Below are 21,412 nucleotides of genomic sequence, written 5' to 3' on the forward strand. Positions count from 1 at the left end.
GGGCAAAAAGAAAGAAAAAAGAAAAAAGAAAAAGAAAAGGAAAAGAAAAAGAAAAGCCTCATGCATAAAAGGAGGGGGAGGGGGGGAAGAAAACAAAAGAAGAATAAAAAATTAAAGAGAAAAATAAAAGAATACTCCTTTTTGGAATGGTGAGAGATAGCTAGTGGAGGGCAGAACCCCGGCATCTCCTAAAGCAAAGCGTACGTCTCCTTCACCTTCCGACGAAAGGAATCCGGTAGCGGATCTTCTGCAGGTTTCTGCAGGTCCGGATTTCAAGTACTCGCTTCGAAATCCAGTTAGAAATTGGCAAATAATCGATTGTAGTAGCTTCTGGACGCTGGTATTGTAGACGATCCCATCCATCAGTCTGGCACCGTTCCAAAGGCTGCGACGCCTCTTTCGCCCATTAAGGTGGCTTTATCCTATGCATTATGATAATCATGCAACCTGCACCGGAATAGGGACTCGCAATTGCACTAGGTGTAAGGGTCTCTTCGGGAGTGACCACCTAATGGTGTGCGGTTTTGGGTGTGTCTGGAAACTGCGTTTTGGTAGAGCTGTACCCGCGATTAACTTTACAATTCATAGTTTTTGTGCTGACATGTCCGGAGGAGTCAGAGCCGCAAAACCCGCGCCAGGCTGTCCGAACACGACACCAGGAAAATCTAGCACATTTACCATTCTATCCTTCATGATCTTAAGGAAGCTTTGCGTTCGAACAGTGTAAGCTCAAATCTAATTTTAAGATTATGTTTGTTCATTTTTTATAGAGAGATGAGGTACAAATACTGGGATTGGAGTGGGAGATCTGTTAATGATTAGGGGCATTACGGTAATTTGGAATGAGGACTTCGCCGTCTTAGGGCGAAGACCGGCAAGAGATCAACCCGCCGTCGACGCGGCTCGGCTTAGATTCTAGTACTCCAGTTTGACCGCACTTGGACTGGTTCGCGCCGCCAAAGCTAACGCCGTTTACTTCAACCAATGCCAGCCCTCCACGTGGACGCATCGTTAACGCCATTCGCGTCTAAAATACGCCATGCTTGCGCACGCGGTTCAGCCGCTCTGGATTAAAACCCCCTTCCCCATCTCGCCTCTCTCTCCATCCATCGTCCCCCAAATTTCTCACCGGATCTTGGGGTTTCGTCTCTTCTTCGATAGGGGGAAAAGGAATTCGTTGGAAATTTTGGAAAGATCTTTGTCGGTGATCGGATTGTTCGAAGAAATCGGGCAAGAAAAATCGGACTTTTCTGTACCTTTTTCAGATCTATTCGCCAATTTGGGTGGGAAGAAAGCTTGAGTTTTTAGGGTCTCGATGTCGTCGTCTTCTCCACCGATGGCGACGGCGGCGTCGTACTGGTGCTACAACTGCAGCCGGTTCGTTAGGGTTTGGCCCCGGGACGTCATCGTGTGCCCCGAATGCGATGGCGGCTTCCTCGAGGAGGTGGACGTCACCCCTCGCCCAACCACGGTCTCCACCGACCTCCGTCGCCGCCGTATTCCTGTCACCGCAGGCGGAGCCACCTCTCCTCTGGCCCCTTACACCGCCGGCCTCAGGCTTAGCCGAAACCGGACCGCCTCCGGCGAGCGATCGCCTTTCAATCCGGTCATCGTCCTCCGCAGCCCCTCTAATGGCGGTGGTGGACGGGCCGCGGATCGCGACGCCGCAGGTAGCTTTGAGCTCTACTACGACGACGGCGCCGGATCGGGTCTCCGCCCTTTGCCTGAGAGCATGTCGGATTTCTTGATGGGGTCGGGATTCGAGCGGCTTCTCGACCAACTCGCGCAGTTCGAGATCAACGGACTCGGGGCAGCAAGAGGATGTGAGCAGCCGCCGGCTTCAAAGGCCGCTATTGAGTCGATGCCGACTATAGAGATCGCTGCCGACCACATCGGCATGGACTTCCACTGTGCCGTCTGCAAGGAGCCTTTCATGCTCGGGATGGAGACCAGGGAGATGCCCTGCAAACACTTATACCACCAAGATTGCATTTTGCCATGGCTCTCACTCAGGAACTCATGTCCAGTTTGCCGCCACGAGATGCCCACAGATGAAGGTCGGAGAGGTGCAGCGGAATTGGACGTTGATGGGCAGGGAGCTGTGGGTGGGAACGAGGAGGAGACCGTGGGATTAACTATTTGGAGGCTTCCCGGCGGTGGATTTGCAGTTGGGAGGTTCTCGGGAGGGAGGAGAGCAGGGGAAAGGGAGCTTCCGGTTGTTTACACTGAGATGGATGGTGGGTTTAACGATAGCGGTGTGCCGAGGAGGATCTCGTGGACATCTAGAGGGAGTCGATCAAGGGAGAGGGGTGGGATTGGTGGTGTTTTTCGCCATCTATTTGCTTGTTTTAGGCAGTTGCCATCTTCTTCCTCTTCTTCTAGGTCGAGATCGTTATCCAGGTCGGCATCTTCACTCAGGCCCTTGATAAGTTCAGTTTTTAGCAGGACTTCACGAAGGTGAAACGTGGATTAGGCGAGATATGAAAATTCCATTTCCATTTTATGTTCAGGTCTCTATCAGTCCTTGACTTGTTACTGTTCTTTTATCTCATGTAAGAAAGGAAAATGGAGGCTGTGTACAAGATGAATCTCTTTTTTGTTCATTTCCTGAATTTCTACTGTAAATAGAACAGACCCGAAAAGAAGAGGCATTATCCCAAATTGTATTCATTAATAAGAACTTCTTTAGGAACCTTTTCAAGTTACTTGTGAAAGATGATGATGAAGCTTTAGTTCTGCAATGGACCTTTTGTTTAGGATGATACTTGTCTTATTGCAAGTTCCTTTTTCTTTTTTCAGAGTTTCATATGATTCATCGCATACTTATGTGCCCATTCAGATTGCGTTATACATTTCATGCAATCCTTCTCATATTTACTGAAGTTTCTCTTATTTCCACTACTTGTGTTCTATCTATGGATCAATTTAGATGAACAGACTTCTTTTCTCCCTTTGCATGTACATAGATTTCCTTCATCCATGCCAGGAATCTTGGTGATTTTGTTAATCACTATAACGGATCACTTATTACACGTGCTGTAATAGAGTTGGGGTATAGAGATTCTCAACCATGCCAGGAATCTTGGCGATTTTGTTCTCTTTGCCATTGTTGTTGGTATTTGTGAAATACTTGCATAGCTTAACCATGTACATTGGTGGGAACACAAACTTCAAGTGTCTCAGAGTTAGATAAGAGGTGCATAAATACTACATAGCTAGATTTTTGTCTCATAGTGAGATTCTGGGTTTCAACCAGTCACAGATATAAATAAAGTTACTACATCACTTTGTGTTTAAGAGAATTCTTGATCTATCACTCTCAGCATAGAGAGAGATGAGTTTAATCCTAATTATATGTCTCCTGTTATGTGCTTGTTCACCAGATCCATAACTCATGGAAATCTGCAATATGATTTTGATCTCAAAATATATAGCACGTACACTTAAATGGGACCATCTAAAATATCATTCTTGACATGATTATCTCATGGTTATGTTCATTGATTTTTCTTCTACTTAATCATATCTAGCTCCTATTTCTCTGTAGGATAACTTCAATGTTCTGTTGGGTATTGGAGTTATCTGATCATTTCTCCTTTTTGCTGGTAGATAGTGTGTTTTCCTGTCAGGTGGTTGAACTACATCAGCCAACTGCATTAATCATTTAGGAGTTTTTTTATATTTTCTTATTTAGTTGGAATGTTATTTTAGCATTCTTGTTGCTTTTTTAATTCAGTTCCATAGGCAGAAATGGACTGATTTATGTTGCTTCCTAGTTACTTTGGATATCTGGTTCGAGATATTAAGAATTTGTCTTCCACCCTGGTAATGATCAATTCTTGACTTCTATAATACCAGTTTAACTTATAAATGTTGGTAGGAGTTATAATTTTCAGAATGTTTTTTTTCCTGTCTGTGGTACCATCAATTCAGTACAGACAACTTATTCTTATAATTTCTGTATAGATTTGGTTTGTCTAATATATGTGTTGTGACTGCCTTATTGACATTTTTCTTGCCTTAGCAATAAAGCAACATAAAACCATACCATGTATGTGGAAGTATTCCTTTCACAAAATATAGGTAAACTTACAAAATAATTTGAGTTAGAAATTTCATATGACTGAGAAAAGTTCATAGTGGTACTCATGCCTATCCTGTGTAATCTGCTGCATAACTAGAAATCCAATCTATTCATTGGATCTACCATGTGATAAAATTAATATCTACCAACAGTCTTTAGTTGAAAGAAATTACTTTATGCGGCAAAGTTCAGTTGAACATGCATCAAGACACCTAGGGAAGTAGATTCAGACTTGATCCTTTCCATCATGTGCAAATTCACTTATATTTGTGTTCCAAAAAGGTGAGTTGATTCTTGTAAAATTCTAGATCAATGGTCAGTATAGAAAGGCTAACATTGGGCTAATAAGTTGGTAGTGAATCACTTTCTAATAGAAAGATTTAGGTGATTCCAACCAAAGTGAATATTACTAAATGCAACTTCGCACATTGGCCCACATGCTCTATATTCTGGGCTTTGTATCTCAAGTTAATTGTTTTGCTAATAGTCTCTTCTTTCTCTTACAAATAGCGTATCTTTCATAATCTCTAACAGTTTTATCTTATTCTTCTGATGCCCAGAGGACGGTTACAGAATCGGTAGCACTGTAGCGGGAGGATATTACCGACAAAGCGGTGGTCCAACTTCTTCTTAAATGGTTATGCACAGACATGCTTGTTGGTTTATGGATGTACTATTCATTATTATTGCTGGTGGAGTAGCTAAGCTCTGGATTATCTGAAGACAAATCAGGAAGGATCTGATGAAAACTTAATGCAACTAAATCCCAGCAGCTTCATTATCCATTACTTGGAAGTTGGAAACTCCAGTGCTTCAAAAATTATATGTTGCTGATGGTTGCTTAACAGATTCTGGATGGATTGCGCAAATCATAAACATTAGAAGTCTCAATGTGTGATTGTAATAATAGTTTCTGCGGTACTCTATCAGTGAACTGAGGTTGCAGTGGTCCTGCCATGGCCTTAATGAAGTACCTGATTCTGCATATGATCTGATGCCTTGTAGCTCCAAAATTTATTAATTTCTTGTGCCCTTCAGTTTGGCTGATCTCTTTCTTACTCACTTTGACAATCTGGGAGACACTTTGTTTTGTTTAATCTTCTATGATCTCAGGTGGAGTCATTTCCTATCCTTGTTGTTTTAAAGGTACCTACACAAGCAGAAGAAGTGGATTTAGCTTCTTGTAATGTGATGAAAAATGGTAGTGGCAGTTATAGTACTCAAATTAAGAAGTATTTTGTGATACAGTTTACCATCTGAAGTAATTGTTTCTGTCTCTGGTTTTTTCGGCTTTAGAGTAAACTATCAGACAGATTTTTTTTCCCCTCTTTTTCTTCACTCCTTGAGAGCTATAATTCACCAGAATGTAACTTGTAGATATCATCAGAATAAAAGGCAAGGACTTTATTCTTCGAGTCTACTTAAATACCTACTCTTAAATCAATTAGATAGGTCTGAAATCCATGTCTGAAGAATCTGGACTTGGACCAAACTCATCTCCCTCTCGTGGATTAGAAATGATTCCATATGTCCCAATGCATTGCATTGCATGGATCCGAGCTCTCGACTCTCTTTTTGGTGGCAAAGCGATCACAGACGTGTTAACCACCAACTAGTGTGGGTGCAACTATGCATGCACACATCATCAATGAGGTAGACAATTGTGCTGCTTCTTTTTTTTCCTCCCTTTCAGCTTCGATTGTGTCTGATCATCATTCATTGGAAGGAAGAAAGAGAAAACTTTTTCACTTTTCTTCTGTTTCAACGTGCTATGTGGGGATATCAATCCATCCCATCACATTGTTGCCAATGCTGAAGGCCAACTGCAGTATATATTGAAGTTGTGGCAACTTTATATAATATATAATCCTTACATAGTTAAGAGTGTCGAAAGTATGTGGCAGATCTTAAAACACTCAAGAAAAGTTGTTTCTTTTGCTCTATGTAGCAGAAGACAGGCAACCGACATCCTCGAAGTGAAGCTTTTTAACCTTGTAATGAGACAAAGCTTAGTTATTACAAAAGGAGTTAATAAAAGTTATCGTTTCAGTCCCCACAAAGATACAACTCCGTAGGAATTAACGCAACTCTTGAATGCCCCATCGCATGGTGCATCCAATACAGCGAACATATCTCTCTCTAAACGAACTCCACATGGGAGGTGATGTTTTATAGTCCACTTATAGAGGACTGGAATGTGGCGTCTGTTCTAACTTTAATTGATTTTATTATATTTGTGAATGCTCCACGATTCTCCGTGTTTTCCGGAGTTGTATTACGCCACTCTCTTGTTTGTACAATGTACATACATTGAAGAATTAGCTCTCTCTCTCTCTCTCTCTCTCTCTCTGTTTCTCTGTTCAAAATTTTGGGATTATTAATGGTACGTTGTGATTTCCCAAATCTAATAGAGCCAGCTGCAATGCATGTACAAATTGATTATAATATTATCGTTGGTAGAAACTTGGGTCCATTGGAGAGGATGGTTGACAATATCGATAATGAGGACTCTGTTGGAGATTGATTGGGTTTAGGGTTTTAGATTAAGGGGCATATGTTTTTATCGTCTAAAAATGGCCCACTGAGATTGGCAATGTCGCTAAACTGGAAAATTTAAGCCTTGCCCAGATTCAGATGCAGTGCGAGACAGCTTTACCGTGATCTCGAGTTGCACTAGTAACACCGGACAGTGGAGCCACGAATGGGATTTTGACACATGGTTTTTATAGCTTCCTACAATTAAGGTTTGGCATGGCACATGAGAGTGTACATGGGAGTAATGTGGGAGTCATCAGTCATATGCCTTGTTGTTCTTCTTCTTGTTAAGGATGCCTTGCTTCTGGCATGGAGATTTTTGATGCCCATCACCATCCAATCTTCTTCTTCTTCTTCTTCTTCTTTTTATTATTATTTTTTTAATTTTATTTTTCACTGCAAGGTCATCACTTGGTATTTATTGCAAGGTCTTAATCCAAACGAGACCATTGCCTAACACAAAGATCATCAAATCTAGCACTAGTCTACTATATATTATAAGTATCTGTTTCCACATATTCAATGCACGTCAATACTTAAAATAGTCACAGACACACACAGTAAACTGAGATAGCTCTCTCTCTCTCTCTCTCTCTCCCTCCCTCTCTCTCTCTCTAGAGTTCACCAACCCCTTCTCTTCTCCTCTCTTCTCCTCTGGATCCTCACTCACCTCCACCAAACCGCCCTGCCAAATATCACATCACATCACTCTTCCCTATGCTGTTATTATTATTATTATTCTTTCTTCTCTCCTCGTCCTATGCTGGTATCTCACTTCATCTCCTTTCCAAGTTCAAATCTTTACCCTTCCATTCAACCCCATTACTCCAAACAAGCAAGACCCAGATGGCACTTCCTCTCTCTTCTCCTACTCTTCGATACCTCCTCCTCCTCCTCCTCCTTCTCCTCCTCCTCGCCTCTGTTGAATTGGGGGTAGAAGCTAAGCCCCTGATCTTGCCTCTAAGAAGCAAAAAGGTGCAATCTTTGCCCATCCCACGCCAACCCAACAAGCTCCTCTTCCACCACAATGTCACTCTCATGGTCTCCATCTCCGTGGGCACGCCGCCTCAGAACGTATCCATGGTCCTTGACACCGGAAGCGAGCTCTCATGGCTCCTCTGCAATGGCTCCTCTCCTTCCTCCTTCAACCCGAACGCCTCTTACTCCTACCGCCCTCTCCCCTGCTCTTCCCCAACTTGTCAATCCCAAGCGCGCGACCTCCCAATCCCGCCTTCCTGCGACCCGTCCACTAGGGGCGCGTGCCACGTGTCCCTGTCCTACGCCGACGCCTCCTCCTACGACGGCTCCCTCGCCGCTGACTCGTTCCGCCTTGGCGGTTCCCTTTCGTTTCCATCCGCCCTCTTCGCCTGCGTCTCCTCCGCCTTCGACTCCACCTCCGCCTCCGCCTCCGCCTCCACCTCTGGGTTATTGGGCATGAACCGCGGGGCCCTCTCCTTCGTCACCCAGACTCGAACCACCCGCTTCTCCTACTGCATCTCCGACCGCGACGACTCCGGCGTCCTCGTCCTCGGCGACGTTACCACCGCCGCCAGCGGTCTAAGACTGAGCCTAAACTACACCCCGCTCATCCAAATCTCTCTTCCCCTCCCTTACTTCGATCGCGTCGCCTACTCCATCCAATTGGAAGGCATCCGCGTCTCCTCCACCCTCCTCCCCATCCCCAAGTCCGTCCTCGTCCCCGACCACACCGGCGCCGGCCAAACCATGGTCGACTCCGGGACCCAGTTCACCTTCCTCCTCGGGGAAGCCTACACCGCTCTCAAAATCGAATTTTTAAAACAGACGAAAGGAATCCTTCCCGTTCTCGACGAGCCCGACTTCGTCTTCCAGGGCGCCTTTGACCTCTGCTTCAAAGTACCAAACGACAAGGAGCCGCCCACGGTGAGGTTGCCGGCGGTGGTTCTCGTGCTCCGCGGGGCAGAGGTGATAGTCACCAGCGACCGGTTACTATATCGGGTAGAAGGCGAGAGGAGAGGCGGGGACGCGGTATGGTGCTTCACGTTCGGGAACTCGGATCTGGTGCCCCTCTCGGCGTACATTATCGGGCACCACCACCAGCAAAACGTTTGGGTCGAGTACGATCTCGAGAATGGTCGGGTCGGGTTCGCACCCGTTAGGTGCGATTTGGCCACCGAACGACTCGGTCTCCATCTCTAAATGCCACTAGTTTTATGTCATTACCTTGTAATTGGACTACTACTAATCTAGGATTATAGTTTTTTGTAAATTTTACGAGTATAGTACTAGTGGCATTATGGGTTGCCACAAGGCTAACAACATAATTAATATGTGTGAATTACAAGCAAGCATATGGCTGGTTGGCTACAATTCGTTACAAGCTTATTAGTAGTAGGATTTAATTGTGGTTTAATCCGAAGTCTTTAATTCCAACAAGTGATGCTAATTCTGGTTGATTGATGCTAATGGAAGTGACAGGTGCGGCGGTTAAACCACACCCAACTACTCGTTCCAATTCTCGTTATTATTAACGGTTTTGAATTATCTGGATAACTCCACCTCATGTTTCCGAATCTGAAACCTTAGATTGTACTGCAGGGACACCTGCACAACCTCTTTTATTCTTCTTTTCTTTTCACCTCTCTCTCTCTCTCTCTCTCGTGACCATACGAAGACTTTTCCTTTTATTTTTGGAACGTAAAGGTGAAAAATGTTCCTCTGAGAAGTCGTCTGTTGCCTCGCAATTGGTAAGTCTCTCTGCTATTTCGAATTCTCGTAAATCTTACGTTTCCGTGGTTGATCGAATTCGAAAGGGATGTTATTGTTTTCCCCTGATAACCGATGTTTCTGGGTTTTTGCTGGGAAATTCTGAATAGTGGAGAAGCTAGACATACTTTGGAGTTGCCTGGAATCGTCTGATTTCTAATTAGAATTTTAGTTAGAGGATTCGTTTTCCATGGTAAAATTCGCTGAAAGATGCCTTCTTTTTAAATTCCTTCTATCGTAATGTTAATGAAATTTCTCCATGGCTGTTGAATTCTCAGCTACCCCAAAGAGCAAAAAGTATTTTTTATTTTGGTACCATTTGTCACCATGAGCTTCGTTTTCCGGGGAAGCAGGGGTGATATCGAAAGTGGGTTCCCGGGGTTTATCCCGGAGAGGCGCACCATGGTATTTAATTCTTCTGCATACTTACAAAGTTGCCATTTTGATGCTAGATTATATGAATTATGAGTAATTTTCTTTCTGGGTACATAGCGAATACATGCAGGAGGAGGTCGGCCAGTTAATTCCAATTCTATGGCGTTTCTTGTCACAGGTGAAATCTCTGAGCTATGAAATATAAATGATTGCCTTTTCTTTTTCCCTCTAACCTCTGCTTAAATTTTTCTGGTTACTGTTGTTGAACATTACCTTTTGGCAGTTCTCATGCTATTCGTGATTCTGAACTCTCATCAGATGTCGCCAAACTTTCTGGTACTTATTTGTCACAGCAGATTTCAGATGTTGCTCAATATTTATGTTCTAAAATTGTGATTAAGATGTATGTTCTTGTAGCTTTGGCTAGTTTTGGGTGTGTTTCTAATGGCGACTAGCCTTAGGATGTATGCTACGTGTCAGCAACTTCAAGCGCAAGCTCAAGCTCATGCTGCTAGCGGTTTGCTTGGGCATACTGAGCTTCGGTTGCATGTGCCGCCATCTATATCCTTCGCAACAAGAGGGCGGTTACAAACCCTTAGACTCCAACTCGCACTTTTAGACCGGGAGTTTGATGATTTAGGTTATGGTGTTCTATAGATTTTTACTATTTGGATCAACATGGATTGGATTTCTTCTATTGGATTAACCCCTTCAGTTGCCTTATTTTCTTGCAGATTATGATGCCTTGAGAGCCTTAGACTCTGACAACAGTCCATGTGCTCCTTCTATGAGCGAGGAAGAGATAAATGCTTTGCCTGTTCATAAATACAAAGTTCAGCCACTCCAAGGAATTGCCTCTACCCGACAAAGGCAAGATAGAACTCTCTTTCTTGCTTTAGCATTTTTTCTAATGTTATTGATTTATTTCCTTGCTTTAGCATGTTGAGCAATGAAATTGACTTACTCTTTTCCTTCAAAAGTTGTATATAATCTTGGGATTTTACTGAAGAAATAAGTAGTTTGTATAAGAGTTCCATTTGAATCTGTTGTTTCAGCAGCAGTGGATCATCTCTGGCACAATCATCATCATCTTCTGGATCTGCAAATGAGGTAGCATTTAGCACTCTATCCTGAATTTCTTAAATGTGGTGGTTTTTCTTGCAGTGACTGATAAGTTCCTTAAAGTACTCTACGAATTATTTTTTTTTCCTTGTTCCTTGTGGATGTGTAGAACATGGGGCTCGGAAATCATTATCGTTCTCTTAGTACCAAATATGTAGAGATCTTTGAAATTTTTTCTTCTTTTTTTAAATAAAAAAAAATGAGTACTGTATAAATAGAGAGAAGAATCTTTATTGTTGTTCTTTTCCTTTTCCCTGATTATCATTTTGTCTTTCCAACTGTATAACTATTATTTTATGGAACTTATCCTTCGGTTATTCACTTGCTTTTTAATGTGGCACCTATGTATAAATTGGCTGTTGTCAACTCAGCAAAGTGAATCCAGTGTAGTCCTTATTTTTTAATGAAGCACTTCTCTTATCTGTTCCCTTTCTGCTGAGCAGAAAAGGCAAGATAGTAGCAGAGTAGATGGGACTAGCAAAACCTCAGAAGATGAACTGACATGCAGCGTTTGCTTGGAGCAAGTCAATGTGGGAGAAGTAATAAGAAGTTTACCATGCTTGCACCAGGTAATTACTGTTCAGGAGAAAACACATTGTTGATCATGATCTACGGCAGTGCATGCAAAGCACATTGGCATAAGTTCAACAATAAGATGTTCATTTGATACATTAGTAGGAGAGTATTTCACCACAATTCTGTCATCTTAGATATATCATATTGTATTTCCTGTTCAGTATTCTGAATCTCCCTTATGTATAGGTCATCATCTTTTTACCTTTGCATTGGTAGTAACTCTGTTTCAACTTTTACATTTTGTTAGATACTCCTATGTTCTATAACTTATGAACTCATACGAAAAAAAAAAAAAGTGAGGATTATCTTTTCAGTTTTGAGGTTTTGATTTCGGAAATATATCTCGATGGCTAAAATCATGTTTTATTCTGACTTACCCTCTATTGCTGTTTGTTATACACTGTAAATTTGTTTCATTCTTGAAGGATTAATTAGTAATAAGATTTTCTGCATTCCTTTCCAGTTTCACACCAATTGCATCGATCCATGGTTGCGCCAGCAAGGTACATGCCCCGTCTGTAAACATAGGGCAGCTACTGTGTGGCAGGGAAACGGTAATGGCGAAATAGATGCTTGCTACATGGTCTAGCGACCTGTTAATACCGTTTAGTCAATGACAAGTTCCAGAGAACAGTTTGCGGATTCGAATTATCTCCTTCTGGACCCCAAAAGCATCTGATTCTTACTTGGTGCCCCCCTCCCCCATGTCTTTCTTATCAGTTGTAGGAATTTTTAATGTAGTAGTTATATTGCAAAAAAGAATGAGAAACAAGAATCTTGTGTGGAATAGTAAATATATGGTGTATACTTTGGGAGAGTTTTAAGCAGTAATATATGTCCCTCTCTTCTTTTTCTCCCTCTCCTTTTTTGACATTTGTATGAAGAGAATGATGCAAGTAATGCACTTTGCTCTCCAGAAGATAACTTTAGGATGCTCGGTTCCATGAACTTTATGGCTGAATTAATGTATTACTGGTCCCCCTTGAGGCCTTTATCCCACGTCAATTCTACTAATTGTTATTTTAGGAGATGTTTACCGAGATCCAAAGTACTAATCGTAACAAAGACAATAACTTGTTTTTTTTTTTCTTTTCAATCCATATATCTTCTCAATACCACTGCAAGCAACCCTCACGCTGTTTTGATTCCATAATGCATATTGTACAGTGACAGAGGCTATTACATCGTACACTTTAATAAATAACAAGAAAGCAATAATGTAGGTTGTAATGCTGAATACTATCATCATCACCATTACACTATGCTCACCAATGTAGATAAAATTGACCTAAAATAAGACATAAAATATCCATCTCCTATATATATATATATATGCTCCTCCCTTACAAGTTACAAGAGAGAGAGAGAGAGTCAAAGAAGGAAAGTTAAAAGTTAAAGATATACAAGAAAGTAATAAAAAAAATTGCAAATTAAGGGTAATCTCTCCAACAAATTAGCATGGTAACGCAGCGTCGCATGATATAAAACCGAGCCTTCTGCTCCTTAATAAGGCATGAGCATCTCCTAGAGAAAGGCCTTGGACTCGTACTAATCCTACTACTCTTCAGTTCTCTCCTGCTCCCCTTCTTCGATAGCTTCCACTTCTCATCCGTGTACACCTCCATCTGAGGTATATAGAGATTTTTGGGTTTGGGTTTGGGTGGATTGGAGATAGGTGATTAAGATGAGAAAAGATGAGATGAGATGGGGAAGTGGAGGGGGTGGGTTTTGGTATTTATAAGATGAAATTGGAGGAGGAGAATTAATACTGGAATCGTACTTGTGGTTGTTTCACAACGAAGCAATATTATTAATTATGCAAGCATTATTCAAATGGGCCATCGATGGTGGGCCTTCGCGCCGCGCCACGTGCCTCAGCCCAAATGGATTCCCCCCACAAAGCTTCACGTTTTATTTCTTTCATGAATCCATCAAAATGGACCACAAACACACAGCCCATGTGAAATTTTCATCAACTCTATTTTCGATAATAAATAATCACAATTTTCTTTTTTCCTGCAGAAAAAAAAAAGAGAAATAAAATAAAATAAATATAAATCTTAAGAAAAGATGATAACTAGAGTGAGGTGTGGCGAATACGGTATCAAGGTGTTCAAAGACGAACCGTCCAAAGTATATATATATATATATATATATATATGTATGCATGATTGCTGCCGTGTTAAAACGACGGGAGTCGTACCCCAATTATATCAATTTCACTGTGCATAGGGCCCCACCCATTAGCTGAGCGACGTGGGCCCAAGTTGGACCGCATCGGTCAACCGTCAACGGATGAGGAGATCTGAACGTGGCAGATCGCCGACTCGAAGAGACGTCCGCTTTCCATCTGTGTATTCTAGAGATGGGGGTTGGGGTGGGGGGGGGGTGCGAAGCCTGTACAGGGACAGTTCCACGTGGTGTCGTAATCAGACGGTGGGAAAAGGCCACTGCCCGTTGTCCCTACCACCACGTGTCTTTTACCATGCAAACGGGTTGATGGAGGAAATTAAGAATAAAAAAGAGGATTCGATCGATTGGATTGGATTGAATTGGATTGATTGGTTGACCAGTCAAAATCTCGACAGGATGACACGATTTCCAATCATGCAATAGTACGTTAAGGACAATTAGGGGCTAATTAACATTAATTGGTAGAAAAAGGTGACATCTAATTATCATGGCGTAGCTCCCCACGTGATAATTGTGCCCGTACACGAGAAAGACAAAGTATATGATTAGTATCAGGAGTACCAACCTTATTAGGTGGCAGGTACTTTTTATTCTTATAAAGTCAAATTAATCCTCTGTTTTGGGCTCTAGTGGGCCGAGTAATATGGTTTAGAGGAAGCATCCAAAATCATCACATATTTCGGCCCATCTAAGAATATTCACGCTCACAAGGATGTTGCTTCTACTCAGTACTCACACACACACACACACACATCTTAGAAAGAAATTTTGATTGTAGAAAAGCCAAAACTTTTCATTTATTTTTCTGCAGCATTACTTATCCAACTTAGATCCACATCACAACAATGAAACATGTTGTCAAACTGAGCAAACTTAATTTACACTCACAAATAAAATAAAATAAAATGCCAAGAAGAGATAGCACAAAAGACTCACAGAAATAATAATAATAATAATAATAAATCAGAAAAACACCCAAGAAACAAGCAGACAAGCCCATGAATCCAGGGTACGGGGAAATAAAATTGAGCCATGATGATTGCTTTTCCTGCAACGTGCGACCCAGAGAAGAGAAAAGCTGCCGTCTACAAAGAGATCTACGGAATTAGATCCTTCTTTATTCCTATATGGGCTATATGCATGCATCCAAATGTCAAATAGAATAAAATAAAAAAGATGCCTCCAAAATAATATTATTATAAACAACAATAGTAATAACAATAATAAGAAACAAACATGTGCCTCGTTTTGCTCGGATATTCCATTACGTACAGCAGCTTAGCGCGACGGGCCACACTGCTCAAGAGCTAGCCCAGTCAGTACAGGTGCTTTAATAATCGTGCGGTACTCCAAAAAAAAAGAAAAAAGAAGAGATCATCTGAGGTAAATTAGCATGAGAGAAGGAGAAGAATGCGAGGAGTTGAGGGTATTTCCTCACCTGTGCGCATCTTTTATGTGGAAGCTCCATAAGCATGCATTAGAACTGTATCGTTCTACATTACATAGTCATTTATTGCTGATGCAGCATCATCAAGATTCTCAAATTTCTTTTCTCAGTATCCATCTCTGACTGAGTGCCGGATAAGATCAGATAGAATGTGAGACTTTCTTCGGCAAGAGCTTGTGAATCTTGATGCTGCCGCAGCAGAAAACAATGACTGGCTTGTGCCTTGTGCCTTGTTCTTCCATCGACGACAACTAAAGTACTGGAAAACTGACCTGACTAAGGAAAGAGGACCAACATTACGTGTAGGCAAAGAATGATAAGTGGTGGAGAGCAAAGATAGCTCGGTCATGTGGGTAAACAAAGAAGATGGTTAAAAAAAAATGCACGTTTCTCATAGGAGAGCATGAACTAGAAGGAGAAGGCATGCATGAGAATGGTGGGTTTGAACTTAAGAGGGAGGAGAGCAGGGTATAAATATAGGTAGGTGTTAAGGCCAATATAAGGTGGTGGGGATAACTTTCTAGAGAGAAAGAGAGGAGGGTGAGGGAGGGGTTGTCAGAGAAATATAGTACACTCAACAGCAACAGTTATACATCGCAATCCATGGTACCCAAAAAAACCAAAGACTTTTACTTCTTGCTGACCTCGGCCACTTGCTACAGACGTCCAAGGATCACCAAAAATTTAAATGCAGAAAACGAGAGAAACAAAGACACATATTATTCATATATAAATTATATATAAATATATATATAGAGAGAGAGAGAGAGAGAGAGAGAGAGAAGAGGATTAAATTGTATAGTGGGTCGGCGATATACACATAAATGTATGCGTAAGAGAACTTTCCGTTGAGGGAAAGGTGAGAGTTGAAGAAGGAGAAAGTGAAGAAGGTATAGGGCAGTCCAGTCTCCAAGACCCCTAACCCTACTCCTTGTAAATAAAATATATGGTAACTGTTGCGTTTCCTACAAGCATTCTAACCTGCGAGGAGTTGACAACCCAAACCGCCAAAACTCAAAGCTACGCTTTGCTTTGTTATCTCTATTCTCCTCTACAAGCATAGAATAGCATATTTCTATCAAAACTAAATATATGCAAATTAAATATAATATAGTTTAAGAAGCTAGTTCAATTCGTGGGTAGGATTCGCTGTAGTGATGAGTCATCCATCCATCCATCCATCCATCCGTCTATTCGACGTCGATGCCAACATGTCAAGTCAGCACTTATTTTCTGGGTGTCTTGGATGCAACACTTTTAGAGCCACGTCGTCTAAGCGGACATCATTACCACCCCCTCTCTAATCCCTCTCTCGGTACTAGAAACAAAAGTAAAGCCCGAGGGGGTACCTTTGCTTACCTCACCTTCCAGCTCAGACACATCAAGACAGAGATTTCTAGATATCTACTTTAATCTCAGGTGGGGGCTACCTGATAATTCCAAGGCGGCCACTGGCCACAACGACGATGTCTGTCCGTTGTGTAAAATGGGGTTACCTGAATCGTACCTGCCATGCATATCCTTTGGGCTGCTGGGCTGGGCTGGGCTGGTCTGGTCTGGTCTGGTCTGGTCTGGGCTATACTACTAGATCCATAGTTCCATCTCTCAATTAATGGGCTTTTTTGGAGTCCAACTAACCGATGGAGATCGAATTAGACCAGCTTATGTTTACTTCTGTTGACTTAAGTCCACAGTCCACACCCATTGTGATGATCGTTCACCATTAAATCTAGGAGTAGTCTACTCCTCATTCACGTGCATCACAGTGGGGCCTCTCACACTAAATAACCCCAAAAAGCTCTACGGATGTGGAAGCTAGAATTGGGCAAATGATTGAAACTAATTTGTTTTAAAGAAAAAAAAAAAAAGGATTATTCTACCGCATGCATGTCGGTGAGAAGTGTCCAAGAATCCAATGGCATGCGTTACCTCATGCAGATTAAAGGGAAGAAAATAGGAAATTTGTGACTCGTGATGCCAAAATATAGAGTACCTATTGAGTTGATGGTATTGGTTGGTCTCAAATCACGGGAAATTAAAAGAGGATTAAAAATGAAGAAATGCGATACAGATCTCTCTATCTCTTCTCTTCTCTTATGTTCCCTAGTTGCTTTGTATTAGCCAAAGTAAGTAGAAGAAATATATATTAGTAGTGTCTCATGCACACGCAGGCTATAAGGGAATGGATCTTTGTGGGTAGACATCAGACATGGCCAACTGCTTCATAAGTAACTCGTGACACGAGCCGACAAGGTGCATGCAATTGCCACCTAAAGCAAACAGCACGCCAGGACCCACCTCTTCGTTGACCTCCTATCCCTTCCAATCACCCGTTGCTCGTACCGAATCCAACACCCGCTGACTCTCTTCCTTTTTATCTCCGCCTCCTCCACAACCCCTAAACCCTCATCTCATCTCATCTCATCCCCACCATTACTGCTGGTCAACCCCTTGTCCTCTTCCCCTCTCTCTTCTCCTCTTTAATTACTTTTGTTTTTTCCCTCAACATTTTCCATCCTTGTTCTTTACCCCCCCCTCCACCTCAAAGTCAACCCCAATGTAATAGTAAAAGGAAGATAGATGGTTAGGTAATGAGGCCGCTCAATTAATATTAAGAGGTCTAGTGTGGTGGTTGCTTGATTGGAAAGAGACACATACCGAGTTTAGGGAATGTTCCTCAGAAATGCATCTTAATCCACACTACAAGCTATTGCACTAAATCTGGATAGCAGTTAGTTGATGCAGAGATTAACAATGGAAGAGTACATGCATTAGTTGAAAGGTCTATCCTTAGTTGATGCAGAGGCTTAACACACACACACACTTTAGTGGTTGACAATTGCCTTAGTTGAACAGGTGGTGTTTCCAGGTGGTTTTGGTCTACTAGAGGTAAACCGGCCATAATAAAGAATAACACTTTGGTAAAAATAGATAGCTATATATGATTCTCTGATAGAGGTCACACATTAATTATCACGAGGGTATGTTGGTAACTGAGATGGTGAAAATTTTCTCTTTCTTGGACTGATGCTATAAAATGCTCCGAATTGCATGAAGTATTCAGAAACTACTCTTATCCCTTTGTCTCCTCCCTTGTGCTCCAATCTACTCTTCCTAAACCTTCTTCTCTGTATCAAGTTTATTGAGAAAGTTGGATGAGTCAGAGGTCAATTTGGCTGGAGGGGTTGGAGGAAGAGCTCATGAGAGAGTTCCTCGACGATGATACGACATCTCTCTTCCTCTCACCAGAGGTTGCAGATCGCGAATCTTTGATGAACAAGCTTATCTCCACTGTCTACTCAGGTCCAACTATAGGTGATATAGAGAGTGCACTATCATTTACATGGCAGATCAATGACTCAGACGGCCAGCCCGGTTCTCGACCCTCGTAAGTTTGTAAAACTTTCTTGTTTGAGCATCCTCTGATTGCGACGAAGACAAGTAATACATTGATTGCCGTAGTTCTAATTGTTTCTGTTTGCAGAGTATCTTTACCGGAGAAGGGATTGACCAAGATCGACAATAAATATACACTAAAGATCAAGACCTGTGGTAATGGGCTCACTGATGATGGCTATAAGTGGAGAAAGTATGGGCAGAAATCGATCAAGAACAGCCCTAATCCAAGGTCATTTTCTTCATCCATGTTAGTTTAAGACTTTCATCTGGCATGTCATACAAACTCTTTTTTACTATGTTCGAAATCATCTACAGTTGCATAAGTCACTAACGCATATTCTTTCTATGCTTTCGTTCAGCTAAAAGATGTGACACACTTGATTTTCTTTAATGATCCTAGAGTGGAAAGAGAAACACGGTAGATTACAACATACCTGACTAATTGGGTTTTAAAATCAACATAACTACATGATTACTCTTCAAATAATTTCAATTCTCACTTCTCAGTACTATCATACTGTGAGGTTGTTCCAGATTTCAAATAACTTAGATGTCCCAATTCACCCATTAAGAGTCCCAAGGAGAAGAAAGGCTATAACTGCAACTGTCAGTGAACTATAAAAAGAATCCCATCCCCTCTGTGTTGCTTAGTTTTTCCTTCTTCAGCACCTCGTATTCTCAGAGATACTATGAGCATTAAAGGTTGCATCTAAAGTTCCATGGTAGAAATGCACAGGTAGGTGCAACAAGAATGAAATGACTCTTCTTCCCGTTTGAATGCATAACTTCCTCTCAAATACTTCCCTTCATGTGGGTAAAACAATCAATAAGGTGCACCCCACCATCCTCCTGAATTAATACTCCAGTCTGTTCTAACTTCTAAATGCGTGCTCTCAATTCCACTCTATACAAATATGTTGTTGTGCATGAAGATGGCAACTAAAGAAGAATTAATGCTCCCACCTTCTATTTCTGTATACTTACTGAAACCTAGAAGCTAATATTTATATAGCACATCAGAATATTTCCAGTGGAACAAAAACCATCTTCTGATTTCTTATAGTTAATCCCAATCGAATTAACTTTCATAGCAAGAAAGAGCGTACCTTCAACTCTTCATCTTATCTGATGTTTTTCTTGTCTGGGTATAGGAGTTATTACAGATGCACCAATCCACGCTGCAACGCCAAGAAACAAGTGGAGAGATCGACGGAAGATCCAGAGACACTCATCGTCACTTACGAAGGCCTCCATCTACATTATACCTACTCCCATTTCCTTCTGTCTAAGCCCCACGAGAACTCTAACACAGGATTTAATCTTCCTAAGAAACCCAGAATCAACCCGATAGGCCATGAGGATCAAATTTCTGATGGCCTGCCTAAGGAACCCTCAATGCAGAGCTCACCAACTATAATGTTGAACAAGTCACAGCCACAACTTGGCGGAGAGGGAAGCCCACAAGGGAATTACCTCCTGGAGGAGGTTGTGCTAAATCCAGTTAACAGAGATGACACCTTGGACACTATGCAGTATGAGCTTCTTGAAGACAATAGCCATAGCCCACAAGGGCTTTTAGAAGATATTGTGCCCTTGCTGGTCAGAAAACCATGCAGCTCGACAACCTCTTCGCTTGATCCTTACTCGTCGTCTCAAGCATCCTCTCCTTCCTATTCCTCATTCTCATGGACTCCCGGCACTCCTTACATAGATTTGAGCATTCTGTCAAACATTATCTGAGAGGACACATTCTAGGAACAAGGACTAGCACTAGAACTATACAAGTTGAAGACTAGCAGAAACAATAGCAATTCTACACTACAGAAGTAGCGAGTCAGAATTGCAACAATAAAAGAAGGATACCATCCCACCCCCCCATCTTTATTACACCATGAGGAAGATAAAAGTATACGTAAGGATGTATGAGTACAGAGTGCTGTAATCTGTATGTTACATATGTTCATTATTATCATATGTACATTACTAGAAGCTGGTATTTTGTGACTTCTGGGCACCTTCAATTTGGCTTTCTTTTCTAGATTTCAGAGTTCTAGCCTCCAAAACTGCAAGCTCAAGCGAGGGGGAACTATATAATCCTCCTACATTCAATGACTAAATGATACTATTACCAATCTACCAGCTTTACAGCCATGGTTGACCTAATCTTTCTGTTACGACATCTCATTCAGTGACTAAATGTACAACTCCTAGGCAGGATTTAAATCACAGAACCGAGAAAGCTCGACCAACACAATTTCCCAATCACATACTACACAATGATGTCCATTAGATAAGGTTATGGTCCAGGAGAAAGTTCCTCTGGCAAAGTACCTTGAATATCTACAAGCAAAAGCATATGAAAGAAGGAAACAAAGGAAGGAAAACTGAAAAGGGAACAACAAAGAACTCCGAGCTCTAAATCTCCTAAAGAAAAAGATCTAGTGACAGAGAACACCACTTCTTCTATCTGAAAGCGAAGTAGATTGCACATACCTATTTCTATCTAATTTCTCATCAGAATAAAGAGAAGAATTTAGCATATATCTATATCCCAAGACACTCTCTTAAAGAGGAGAATTTTGTGGTATTAGTACACTAACTTAATTCCACATTCATCAATGATCATGCATTCAACAATGCTACACGTTATTCTCAATTGGAGTAAACATCTAAAAATTACTTAAAAAAGGAGTCAGCTTTTCCTGACCTTATTCACGTAGTCTGCGCACTCTCCTCAAAGCCCACCCCACCATCAATTCCGCATTCCGCCTACAATTAATTAACCCAAAAAGATTGCCAGGAAAAGAGGATTGAGACGAGGGAGAAGGGCATGACTTGCGGCCAAGGTGTTTGTTTTCGGATCCGAGAGAGAGAGAGAGAGAGAGAGAGAGGAAATCGGGGAATAGTCGGGTTTGGTTTATTCGGATCCGAATAGT

General features: G+C 41.7%; 4 protein-coding genes across 5 annotated transcripts; all 4 read left to right on the forward strand.

Moving 5' to 3' along the window:
- The first annotated feature begins 1,068 nt into the window (after nt 1-1,068).
- On the forward strand, nt 1,069-5,341 carry LOC140775946 (probable E3 ubiquitin-protein ligase RHC2A). The gene is made up of 2 exons (XM_073119447.1): nt 1,069-2,510; nt 4,645-5,341. The coding sequence occupies exon 1, from the start codon at nt 1,316-1,318 to the stop codon at nt 2,459-2,461; it is 1,146 nt and encodes a 381-aa protein (XP_072975548.1). The 5' UTR covers nt 1,069-1,315; the 3' UTR covers nt 2,462-2,510; nt 4,645-5,341.
- A 1,589-nt stretch (nt 5,342-6,930) lies between these two features.
- On the forward strand, nt 6,931-9,047 carry LOC140776492 (aspartic proteinase PCS1-like). The gene has a single exon (XM_073120218.1). It carries the CDS (start codon nt 7,337-7,339, stop codon nt 8,795-8,797), a length of 1,461 nt encoding a protein of 486 aa, XP_072976319.1. The 5' UTR covers nt 6,931-7,336; the 3' UTR covers nt 8,798-9,047.
- Nucleotides 9,048-9,203: 156 nt separating this feature from the next.
- Nucleotides 9,204-12,402, forward strand: LOC140776493 (E3 ubiquitin-protein ligase SDIR1-like). 2 transcript variants are annotated; one of them, XM_073120219.1, is made up of 9 exons: nt 9,204-9,345; nt 9,643-9,769; nt 9,857-9,917; nt 10,023-10,075; nt 10,157-10,379; nt 10,474-10,609; nt 10,795-10,849; nt 11,305-11,430; nt 11,901-12,402. In XM_073120219.1, the coding sequence occupies exons 2-9, from the start codon at nt 9,692-9,694 to the stop codon at nt 12,024-12,026; spliced, it is 858 nt and encodes a 285-aa protein (XP_072976320.1). In that variant the 5' UTR covers nt 9,204-9,345; nt 9,643-9,691; the 3' UTR covers nt 12,027-12,402. The 2 variants fall into 2 exon arrangements, with proteins under 2 accessions (XP_072976320.1, XP_072976321.1); XM_073120220.1 differs by having other exon boundaries at nt 10,798-10,849; nt 11,901-12,392.
- Nucleotides 12,403-17,650: 5,248 nt separating this feature from the next.
- On the forward strand, nt 17,651-21,173 carry LOC140775377 (probable WRKY transcription factor 49). Its single transcript, XM_073118631.1, has 3 exons — nt 17,651-18,465; nt 18,562-18,705; nt 19,628-21,173. Exons 1-3 carry the CDS (start codon nt 18,233-18,235, stop codon nt 20,214-20,216), a joined length of 966 nt encoding a protein of 321 aa, XP_072974732.1. The 5' UTR covers nt 17,651-18,232; the 3' UTR covers nt 20,217-21,173.
- Nucleotides 21,174-21,412: the final 239 nt, after the last annotated feature.

This window comes from Typha angustifolia, chromosome 14, assembly GCF_048772165.1.
Source record: "Typha angustifolia cultivar Huaian chromosome 14, ASM4877216v1, whole genome shotgun sequence".
Lineage (NCBI taxonomy): Eukaryota > Viridiplantae > Streptophyta > Magnoliopsida > Poales > Typhaceae > Typha > Typha angustifolia.